This window comes from Poecilia reticulata, linkage group LG14, assembly GCF_000633615.1.
Source record: "Poecilia reticulata strain Guanapo linkage group LG14, Guppy_female_1.0+MT, whole genome shotgun sequence".
Lineage (NCBI taxonomy): Eukaryota > Metazoa > Chordata > Actinopteri > Cyprinodontiformes > Poeciliidae > Poecilia > Poecilia reticulata.
In genome coordinates, this window is record NC_024344.1 from 26,075 (window position 1) to 37,011 (window position 10,937).

Genomic DNA, 10,937 nt, shown 5'->3' on the forward strand with positions numbered 1-10,937 from the left:
TGGCGTCGGGGTCGTCTGGTGTTCATTCGGGCCATGATTCTCTCTCTCAGGTCAGTTGCTGCCTCGTTCAGCTCAGATGGTTGGTTCATTACTGGGGCTACATACCCAGTCTCTGGGCGGGGAGTTGTAGTTGACTCCCTTCTGACCTGGCATCCTGGCTCCTTCCCGTAGCACTTGTGTTGTACCTCGTCAATCTCAAGTTGTGACAGCAGTTGCCGTTTGCGGATGTTGGAACACTGAGCTACTAGTTGTTTGGCAGTTAGTGTTGACTATATAGACCAGTTGTTCCTGGTCTATAATATATATATATATATATATATATTGATTTTTTTGGCTCTGTGGCCTTTATTTGATAGTTAATTGACAGGAAAGTGGGTAATGAGAGACGGGGAAGACATGCGGCAAAGGGAATCGAACCTGCAGCAGCTGCGTCGAGGACTAGGGTCTCCATATGAGGGTTGTGCTGAACCCCCTACGCCACCACAGCAAATCCCTGAATTAAAAACTTTTACATTTCATTTTTGATAGTGTTCTAACTAAAATTATGATCCAAAGATCACATTGCATTTCTAGAATTTGCCATTTTCTATTTATAAATCAATAAATTTATCAATAAATGTTTGGAGGATTCAGTTATGTGTGTTTGAGCCATGTGAAACTTTTTTACCTTTATCAAAACTATAATTCCATTATTGTTACATTTTTAAGTATCTCAATCTAGTCTAGAAATATTGAGTATTTTAATATTTACGAGCGATTTCTGCTTATTCTGATTTCCTTTTATTTCCTGTTTTTCCATCTGGAGAGTTGAGGTTTGTGGAGGATATTCCTGCAGTGCGGTAAAAATGAACGTGTAAATGTTTGTTTCTGCAGGTGTGAAGTTGACACTTTCTGCTCTCCTGGATGGTAAAAACATCAACTCGGGCGGCCACAAGCTGGGTGTGGGTCTGGAGTTCCAGGCGTAGGCGGAAAAGACGGCAACTTTTCCCCACACACTTATTCCTCACCCACGAATATCTCGAACCCTCTGAGTAGCCCAGCCCCTCGTCTCCCCTTGAAATGTTACAGGTGGAAGTAAGTGAAGGTGAAACAAATCCAGTTGTAAAGGACCGTATTTATGTTCAAAAGCCCAGTTTAGAACAAAGCTGTGAGAACCGAATGCTTCAGTACATCAAGTCAGTTTCATGCTTTTGTTACTTTTTAATCAATTGAAAAAGGGAAAAGCCCCACAACACAATTAGCATGCAATTCTACTGTTACTGCTCCAGGTGGCGCTGTTACTTAGCTGTAGAAAGCACTTCTCACTCAGAAGACCTGGTGGTCATGAAACGTTTCCTTCAGACATTTCCGCACTGAGAGTTCCTGTCCGTCTTTGGTGAATTAACAGCGCGAGGGGTTAGCTCTGAGCGACACTACGTCCCAACGCGTACATTATTCAGTGTTTTTGTCTCACCTGTCTTTTGTGTCTGTGCTTTTGGTGTTTTTTTTTGGTTACATATAGCAACAGAGAATACTATTTTATTGAGGGTGTTGCCTAGTTTTAGATCCACTCGAAGTCTTAAGAAGGCAAAGACGCGTCAGCCCTCACAGGTAAACTGTCAAGCACATAACTGGATGGAGGATGAAAAGACGGGATTAGAAACACTCCACGGGATGGTTTTGTCTTCCACGACGGGTTATTGGATTGATGGTTATTGTACTTGACAGTTTTGTCATTTCCTGGTCTAAATAAAGAACATCTTGAACCAATTTCTTCTCTTTGTTTCTAATTTGATAACCTTGGTACAAACGAACAGCCTTTGACCTTTTGTCACAACTCCAAAGATGGGTGGTTTCTAGTTGCATTTACTTGAGTAACTTTTTTTGAAAAAAATTTACTTTTAGAAGTTTTTTTTACTATAATTTTTTTCTTGAGTAATTTCAGAGAAGTATCTACTCTTACTGGAATAAACTTTATGGATTTTCTACCCACTCGGTGAAAATCAAACCTGTTTTAACCAAAAATTCATACAATCATATAATTCACAATTCTTTCTTTCTGCCTACAAATAATGTAAAACTCTAAAAACTATTTTTCACTATTCCACTTCATCTACAACTTCCTACCAATGCATTTCTGAAAGTTTACTACTTTGTCACAGTTAAAGGAAAAATATTCTCCACACGAGATGAAATGCGAACAGTTTGTGCAACAAACCCAGAACAGACCAGTTAATATAACACAGCATTCCTGTCACTGAAACGGCCTTAACCTGTTTATTGCAGTCAGCAAATATCACCTGGGAGTGTCTGCAAACAGGATAAGGGTTGGGTTTACTGCCCAGGTCTTTCAGACATTTTCCAGCAGGATTTATGGATTCACTTCCTGCCTTGATGTAGCAGAGGGGTTGATGACGAGCCCTCTGTGTTTTGAAGGAGGAAAAATGTCTAACTTCTAAGTTAGATAAGACTCGTATTGCATTGCCACTGCTCTGACTGGATGCGTGTTTTACACATAGCTTCGCCTGTTTAGCATAAATGGTTCCTCTTTAGGTGTAAGTAGGTTTTCTGATCTTCAGTGACTATGAAACTGAAGAAATGTCAGATTAAGGAACAAGAAAAAGAGGGTTAGCCTCATAAATGTCAGTCGGCAAGTAGCCTGGGTAGGACTGAGCTGTACTGGTGAGGGAGGAACTATCTTGAATGGAAGGTAAATGTAGCGATTCTTGGTAGTTGGGAATTATGTTACACTTTATTTAAGCTCCAGTTGTAATACAGAAGGCCAGCGGTGAATCTGCTATGTATTCCTGTTGATTTTCCCACAAACTCCACCCACCGCGGCGTACCTCTCTGCTCCCCGGCTAAAGAATGATGCGCAGAGAAACGCCCCACCCAACGTGTATATCAGGCCACCGTAAAGCCCGCCCCCTTTCAGTCACTCACCAACATGGCGGCGCACAGAAATTCGACGCAAAGCTGGAGAAATATTTACGTCTTTTGTTTGCTTATTTTCCTCCAGCTGTGGTTTAACGTCTGCCTTTCAGGTCCAGTTCCAGTTAGCAAAAACCCAGGTACGGCGCCGGCGTGTTTTTATGTGCTGTGAGAATGTCTTTTATAACAGGAGGGCCGTTGCTGTGGCTAATTAGCATGTAGCGTTAGCAACCACTGGTGTTAGTTTCGACAGTGACAGCCTGGTTTTGAATACGTAACTGCATAAAACTGTTGATTTTATTTGTGTTTTTCTCTGACTAATGTGCCATGTAATAATAATTTGTAGCAGAAAGGTTTTTTTTGTTTAAACCAAATCGAAATATCTTAGGGTTAGTTTAGGGTTTTCGTTTTTTTTTAATACGTAAAACCTAAAATATCCGAGCCTGATGTTCAGCTTTACCCAGAAATACCACAAAATGTAACTTTACTCCTGTTAAAATGGCACTATTTCAACATATTTTACTACGGTGAAGGTAAAATGTTGTACTATCTGATCAGAACATCCGATTTAATATTTTACAATTAACTACTAATTAACTAAAATATATAGGTCATGTGCAAATTTTGGTATTTTAAGAACTAAAATGACAAATAATTTTATTACAAAAACAGATTTTAAGCAGAACAAATCAGTTTTATTCATAATATTGTAATGTGTGTATACAGTGTATGTTTGAATGGAGTTAACTTCTTTATCTACAAACAACATGGTCAAAAAATAAAAAACAAAACTTGTATACTCAAGTAAACATAAGCAGTTAAAACTTTATTTTGAAATGTTGCAATATTCCACACAAGATTAAATGAACAAAACATCCTTACTGCTAATAATAAAAGTAAATGATGCTGAAAAGGAGCAGAAAGATGTTTGATGACTCGGTTACGGCTCCTTCTATTTGTTCTAGTCAGTCATCCCTTTACTTCCTGGTTTTCATGCATATGTGGTTTTTAAAGCCACAAGATCATTATTATTATTATTATTATTATTATTATTATTATTATTATTATTATTAAAGCATTATAGTTTTGTCTTCCTCTGAAAAGCTTCTGGAGTTTCAGATATTTAAAGGCGGGTTTCATTTAAGATGAACATTGTAGAGTTTTCCATCATGTTCCCATGTTGTTCCCTCATGAAGACTTACCCGGAGTATTTCATCCATGTTTGACGAATCCTTTAATCTCCATGGCAACCGTTCAGCTGAGCAAAACGCCTGGGTGGCCGTAGCCCCGCCTCCGAGGCGCAGCTCCTCCCTCACTCAGTGGCGCAGCAGCTTAAAGGTTTTCTGTTTAAAGGCCTGTAGCAATAAATTAATCACGTTATTGAGACAAACTCAATAATTTCCATTTGCATGATTTATCGTTTTTCTCTTTCTGCCAAAAACTGGATGAAAAGTCTTCAGTCTGGTGTTTTAGTCTCTGCTAACCGTTTTTTAAAGGATCATTTTGTTTCCACTTTATAATAAATTTTATTTGTTGTTTTATTTATTTTGGATATTTAAAATGTCTTCCAGTTGCAATGCTAAATGTTCTTTAGAAGTTTATTGGTCCAGGACAATGAGTTCTTGGATTATTATGCCGTTTTATTACGATAACTATGATTGAAAAATGGTCTCAAAACAACAATATTCTCAGTAACTTTTAGGGTAATTTGTCATCCAGCAACATTTGTTTTTATGACAGATGCAGTTTTGGCTTTTATCTCAGTTTTATCTTAATAAAATGAAAAGGTTTGATTTGTTATGTGATCAATTTAAAGGATTTTATTAAGTTTCAGATTCTCACTTTGCAGCATTTTCAGGTTCTACTTTCATTTGACCTTTTTTTACATTATTAACGTAAATGTTTGTTTTTGTATGAGAGTTTAAGGAAACCTGACTATATCCTGAATGTCTCTCATGTTTTACTCAGAGAAACTAAACAAGCAGCTCCTGTTCAGGGATGATTTATGTTGGCGAAGGCCCCTGACTTTGAATAGGCCCTTTCTTCTCTTGGGGGCGTCTTGCTGCACACTGAAAGTCGTCAGTGTTTGCCTCCCGTCTGAGGCAACGCCTCATTTTCCCTGAGCAGGAAATAATGGCAACACTGTTTGGTTCATGTTGTCACTGAGATGAATTTAAAGACGTCTCCAAATAGTTACAGGCTGCAGTTTGCTGGAAATGTAAGCGTTTGCAAAAATAAAAATAAAAAATTGAATAAATAAATTGCATGTGTGAACGGTTTGCTTGAACAGGAGGCAAGATAAAATGAATAACTACAGTCATTTTGTTCAAATTCTTTGAGACGAATACTCTTTGGACAAGAAATATGATTTAAAAATGTATTTAAAGATTCATAAATTCAGGGTTTTTTTTATCACAGACATGCCAGTAGGCGAATCCAAGTTTTTATTTTTCTCTTTTTACTGCAGTATATATATAGATAGACACGTGATCAATATCGATAGATAATACATCTGATCCAGAGCCGCATGGCATCATGGGAGATGTAGGCAGAGGAAAGGCTTTAACCTCTCAAAGAGAGGTTAAAGTATGCTAGGTTAGTATGCTAGGTTAGCGGAATCGGCCAACTCGCTCACTCTCTGGTTGCCTAGCAACTCGCTCACTCTCTGGTTGCCTAGCAACTCGCTCGCTCTCTGGTTGCCTAGCAACTCGCTCGCTCTCTGGTTGCCTAGCAACTTGCTCACTCTTTGGTTGCCTAGCAACAACTTGTTGGGTAACTTGCCCAGCAGCAGTTTAAAGTTTCTCCACTGTGCCTCATGACTGCTTTAAGAGAAAACTGTTGATAAACCAGGAAACGCCACAACACCAGCGTGGCAGTATTTCAGATATTTGAAACATCAATAAGCATCTATGTCGACAATCATGGATATCGACGTATTCATATATATTTTTTGTTATTTCTCCCCATCAGATTTGAGGACTTCTCGGGGATCAGACCCACCACCGAGTTTGAAAGACTCGGCTGTGACAGCAGCTCAGACAACCGCGACCACAGATGCAGAGAAGCCGAGTACACCAGGACCAGAGCTCACGCCAACAACCGCTGCCGTCCCTGAACTGACATCTGCCGAGGCCAAAGATGCCAACAAGACGACCCGTCAAGTAGAACCCACTGCGCATCTTTCAGCACAGACCAAGAAAGACGCTAATGGCGTGCTCCCCCCAACTGCAGACAAAAAGACCACGAAAGAGAACGCGGCGAGGACGACTTCTCCTGCTCCCACCGCCAGCACCAAGGTGACCCAGCCAACGGGTGAGCCTGACGCCCAGCGCACCTCCACAGCAGAAAGCCTCGATCCACAGCTGGGTACGGAGAAGCGAACAGAAATCGGCCCAGAAACTTCACCCTCCAAACCTGACGACGAATACGAATATGACGAAGACTTGATCCTTTCTTCCGATGTAGGGAGAAAGGATAATAAAGGGCAAATCGACACCAAGCAGCAGGTTAATCTGGTGGACGAAGAGGACAGCTTCAGCTCAGAGGAACAGGACTCCCACTTCTTCCTCCACCTGGTCATCCTGGCCTTCCTGGTGGCCGTCGTCTACATCACCTATCACAACAAGAGGAAGGTGAGGCGTGGACGTTTGGTGGTAATCAGTTGAGTTTGGATGAGCAGTAACTCTGTGCAGTTTCCCTGGAGTGTGTGGAGAATCGACGTTTTCGTTTGACTTCATCTCTCAAACTTTGTGTTTCATCAGCCTGGCAGCCACCAGGCTTTACTTCCCCCCACCAGGCTGAGCGTTTAGTTTTAAAAACGGTTTTCTATGCAGGGTTCTTTATTTTTCAATAGTTGAAGCATTGAACTGGGTTCACACCTTATTTACAAATTATGATGCTTGTGCACCTCTGGATTTTTGTAACTTTTAGCATTTATTAGCATAAAACTGGTGAGATGCTAGCAGACATTGCTAGCCCCGCTACTACTGGGCTTGGCAGGTTTTCTGGGGGAAACTGTTTATTACATGTTTAGAAAATATGAACCACTTCCTGCTGGAGGGCAAATGCTGCTCGCTAACGATGGCTAGCTTCGGTTTTAGCTGCCAAGTTGTCAACATAAAGCGCCAAATTCTGACTTTTCTCCCTCCTAAATTATTTTTCTTCCTTTTTTTGTTTGTGTTTTTTCTTTGACCCTAATCCTCTTCCGTACTGAGCTGGTGGGTTTTTAGCCTTGATTTAAAGGAAGTCAGTGTTTCATAAGTTTTGCAGTTTGCAGCTCAGAAGCTGAAGGTTGATGCAACTTGTCGCTCACCTCGAATTTAAAGTAAAAATGAGGGTTGATTCGTCTGTTTGTCCTTCTGTCAACCAGACAATGGTTTCAGTTGACCAAACAAATGGATGATCATCAGTCTGATCCCTTTAATTTCTGTCATTTCTCGTTTTCCAGATCTTCCTGCTGGTTCAGAGCCGCCGCTGGAAGGAGGGTTTATGTTCCCGTAACAACGTGGAATATCGGCGCCTGGACCAGAACGTCAACGAAGCCATGCCGTCTCTCAAGATGACCAAAGATTATATTTTTTGATTGCGGCTCCTATAAACAGAAATCCAGCTGCTTATCTGATCACTCGCATAAACTGGAGAAGCTTTGCTTTTTTTTCCCAAAAATCATGTTTTACTTTGCTACAGCGGAAATAATTTAATATTTGTTGGAGTAGAATTGGACAGATTGTTGCCTTTTTTTTGACATTTTCTTTATTTTAATGTTTTCTTCACTTAAAAAAAAATATTTGTGGAAGTTTTTTTTACGTCTTTGCATCTTTGTGTAATTTTTTGTTATTATAGTTGAACGAATAAGGTGATGTAACATTCCTAATTGATGTATTTCCACCTATAAACGTAGATTTCTCTCAGCATTCAAACCAAGCTGAACACTGGCACTTAAAGCACTTTGTGTCATAATTACATTTATATAAAAAGCATTAACTAAGCAGAGCAGCCATGTCAAATAAAGAAATAAATTAACACCTGTGTGTAAACTGATGTAGCTGATATTGTAGGTAAAATGAAGGAAATATTAGCCACCAGACTCTTAATGTTTTTCATTCTGTACAGATGATTTTAAAACATCCAGGGGCGGTTAAATAGTTAGGGTTTTAATTTTTTATTGGATCTAATCAATGTGATTTGCACTTTTGAATAGTTTCAGAAAATGCGTGTTTTTAAGGATAAGCATTTGATCAGGGGAGGAATAATGTTCAGGTGACGGATGATCTCGTGTGTTTAAGCCATTTAAGAACAGCAGGTTGGTGCTGTGCAGAATGGAACGGACTCATTTATAGGAATCTTATTTCCAGGCTTCTGTGTTTATCTTGATCGCTTTATGTTTTAATTACCGGGTTCCTCCAGATTTCGCTGTGCAGATGTTCTGTGGCCTCCTGCTTAATGGCTTCAGTGAAGTCTCTGTCAAACCTTCGCCAAATGATGCAAAAGCAACTGAAGTTTCCTCTTTTGCTCCCATTTACCAGGAAAATGTGCAGCAAGTAAAGGATTTAGTTATTTCAGGGTACTTCACCTCTGTAGCCATTTCATGCCTTTTTGTTGAAATGCCATGAAACATTAGACATGTCCAGGTGTTTTCTGTGTAATATGGGGTTTGCTCTTGTGATCTACTGCTACTGCAATCACTACCCGGTACAATCGTTTTCTCAATAAAGCACAAATTATATAAATGTTACGTTTTTGTGTTGTTCTTGTAGCGCAGGGTTGGTGTCTTCAGGAACAGCGCTGCCGAGTCTCCATTACAAATGTGTGCAAATATTTGTCTGTTTTCTGCTGAAGTTGGAAAAAACTATTTCGCAAAATGTAGTTCCCACAAGTCTGAACCGGAAGTGATCTGCGCCATGTTTTGTTGGTTCATTCGTTCATTAAGCTTAGCTGAAACAGACATGAACCAACAAGAGGAAAATACGTGGACCCCCCACTGACCAATGTACACGAGACAAATGCATGAACAAAATGGCTGCTGCAGGATCGAAACATGTCGGATGAAGTGTCCTACTGTGACATAGTTCACTAATTAATGAACAGCAGAGAGTAAAACATGGAGGAGCTTCGTAGGCTAATCCAGTGTTTTTAAACCTCTGGGCCGCGGCACACTAGTGTACCGTGAGTGATCGTCAGGTGTGCCGTGGAAATTATCCAGTTTCACCCACAGTACCGTATTTTCCGGACTAAAAGCTGCTACTTCTTTCCTGTACGTTGAACCATGCGGTTTATAGCCTGGTGCGGCTTTTCTGTGGATTTTGCTTCAACCACCAGGGGGCTCTCTAGCAGGAAGTCAATCATTGGAAGTCAGAATTGGAAATCAAAGAAGAACTCGCTAATWTCCATTTAGAACAAGCACATGCTAGCAGCCATGCTAGCAGCAGGCACGGCGGAGAAATGTTTTCAAACTCACATGATGCAGCTTCTAAGTTGAGTATCGATCTGGCAGGACAGGAGGGAAATAAAGCCGCTGCACCTAAACTCTGTGTGAACAAAACCGGATTTGAACAAAAATTTTTTTGAAGGTACGGTTTATAGTATGGTGCGCTCATAGTCCGGAAAATACGGTAATTGGTCTTAAAATATTTTTTGAAAACGAATTTATTATCTGCAAATAACGCCGTCTTTGAGTGTCTTTGCTGTAGTCGTGACTAGCGGCGAAATCATGTAATTTTCTTACCACTAGATGGCAGCAGGTGCAGAGCATTCTACATTAAAACAAGAGAATTAGAACATTCATTCATCACACAACATTGTTGTGGCTGTTCAGGTGTATTTTTGAGGTGGACATGTTACGTGCAGTTTGAAATAAGATAAAATATGATAAAAATAAATGTTTGTGTTTATTTGATTCCTATTAAGACACTTTGATAAGAATGACTATAATATAGGCGGCTACAGAGAATCTTTGTTTACATGTTTGGTTGGTGGTGCCTCGTGATTTTTTCAATTAAAACAATGAACCTCGGCTCAAAAAAGGTTTAAAAACACTGAACTAAACAACGTTTGAACGGATTTGAAAAGACGAACTCTATATGTGACAAGGTTCTGGTGACTGGCAGAGTGAGTAGTAACAAACACGTAGGCTACATGTCCGTCTTAGCTAGCAGGGAGCGCTAATTCTGAGCTTGTTGTCATAGTAACTCCGTAACAACTGCCCGCCAAGATGGCTCCCAGTAGAGTGGCGTCACATGACAACTGTTCTCATTTCGTCATTCTAAAAGGAGCAGCATGCTGTCAGAAACCAGTTAGAGTAAAACAATAATTATCCATCCATCCATTTTCTTTGCACCCTTGTCCCTCAGTGGGTCAGGAGGTGCTGCTGTCTCTCCAGCTAACGTTCTGGGCGAGAGGCGGGGTCACCTGGACAGGTCGCCAGTCTGTTGCAGGGCAACACAGAGACACACAACCATGCACACACACACTCACACCTAGGGGCAATTTGGAGAGACCAATTAACCTGACAGTCATGTTTCTGGACTGTGTGAGGAAACCGGAGTACCTGGAGAAAACCCACCATGCACAGGGAGAACATGGAGACTCCATGCAGAAAGACCGGGGCCGGGAATCGAACCCAGAACCTTCTTGCTGCAAGGCAACAGCTCTACCCACTGCCCCACTGTGCAGCCCATCTAATTATTGGTGTTAAAAGATAAAAATAAAGGTTGATTTATGATAAAAATAAGTTGGTTAAAAACCATGAAAACTGGAAACAATTGCTGCAACATTTCCTCCACCAGCTGCAACCTGAAACTCCACCACCAGGAGGCAGTATGCACACATATGTAGCCGGTTCAAAAGCAACGAGCGTTTTCGGTTTTCTGATTGTTTTATTGTTTTGCAACGTCCTTTATGGATTGAAAGAAGAGGAATGGCAGCGTTTCTATTTCTGATTTGCACCGGAGGCAAATAACCTCATTTTAATTGTTTTTTGTTTCTTCTACAATTTTACTAAGTGAAGCTTAGAAATGATTTAATTTGCT

General features: G+C 40.4%; 2 protein-coding genes across 3 annotated transcripts in view; both read left to right on the forward strand.

Moving 5' to 3' along the window:
• The window catches only part of vdac1 (voltage-dependent anion channel 1), a 16,490-nt gene extending 14,741 nt beyond the window's left edge, over nt 1–1,749 (forward strand). Inside the window, exon 9 of the mRNA XM_008426845.2 lies at nt 874–1,749. Coding sequence (XP_008425067.1) covers nt 874–965 — 92 coding nt within the window. The 3' untranslated portion in view covers nt 966–1,749. The remainder of the gene's footprint in view (nt 1–873) is intronic.
• A 1,151-nt stretch (nt 1,750–2,900) lies between these two features.
• LOC103475322 (keratinocyte-associated transmembrane protein 2) lies at nt 2,901–7,629 on the forward strand. Of its 2 annotated transcripts, XM_008426847.2 has the most exons (4): nt 2,901–3,050; nt 5,881–6,276; nt 6,376–6,542; nt 7,358–7,629. In XM_008426847.2, the coding sequence occupies exons 1-4, from the start codon at nt 2,927–2,929 to the stop codon at nt 7,490–7,492; spliced, it is 822 nt and encodes a 273-aa protein (XP_008425069.1). In that variant the 5' UTR covers nt 2,901–2,926; the 3' UTR covers nt 7,493–7,629. The 2 variants fall into 2 exon arrangements, with proteins under 2 accessions (XP_008425069.1, XP_008425068.1); XM_008426846.2 differs by having other exon boundaries at nt 2,902–3,050; nt 5,881–6,542.
• Nucleotides 7,630–10,937: the final 3,308 nt, after the last annotated feature.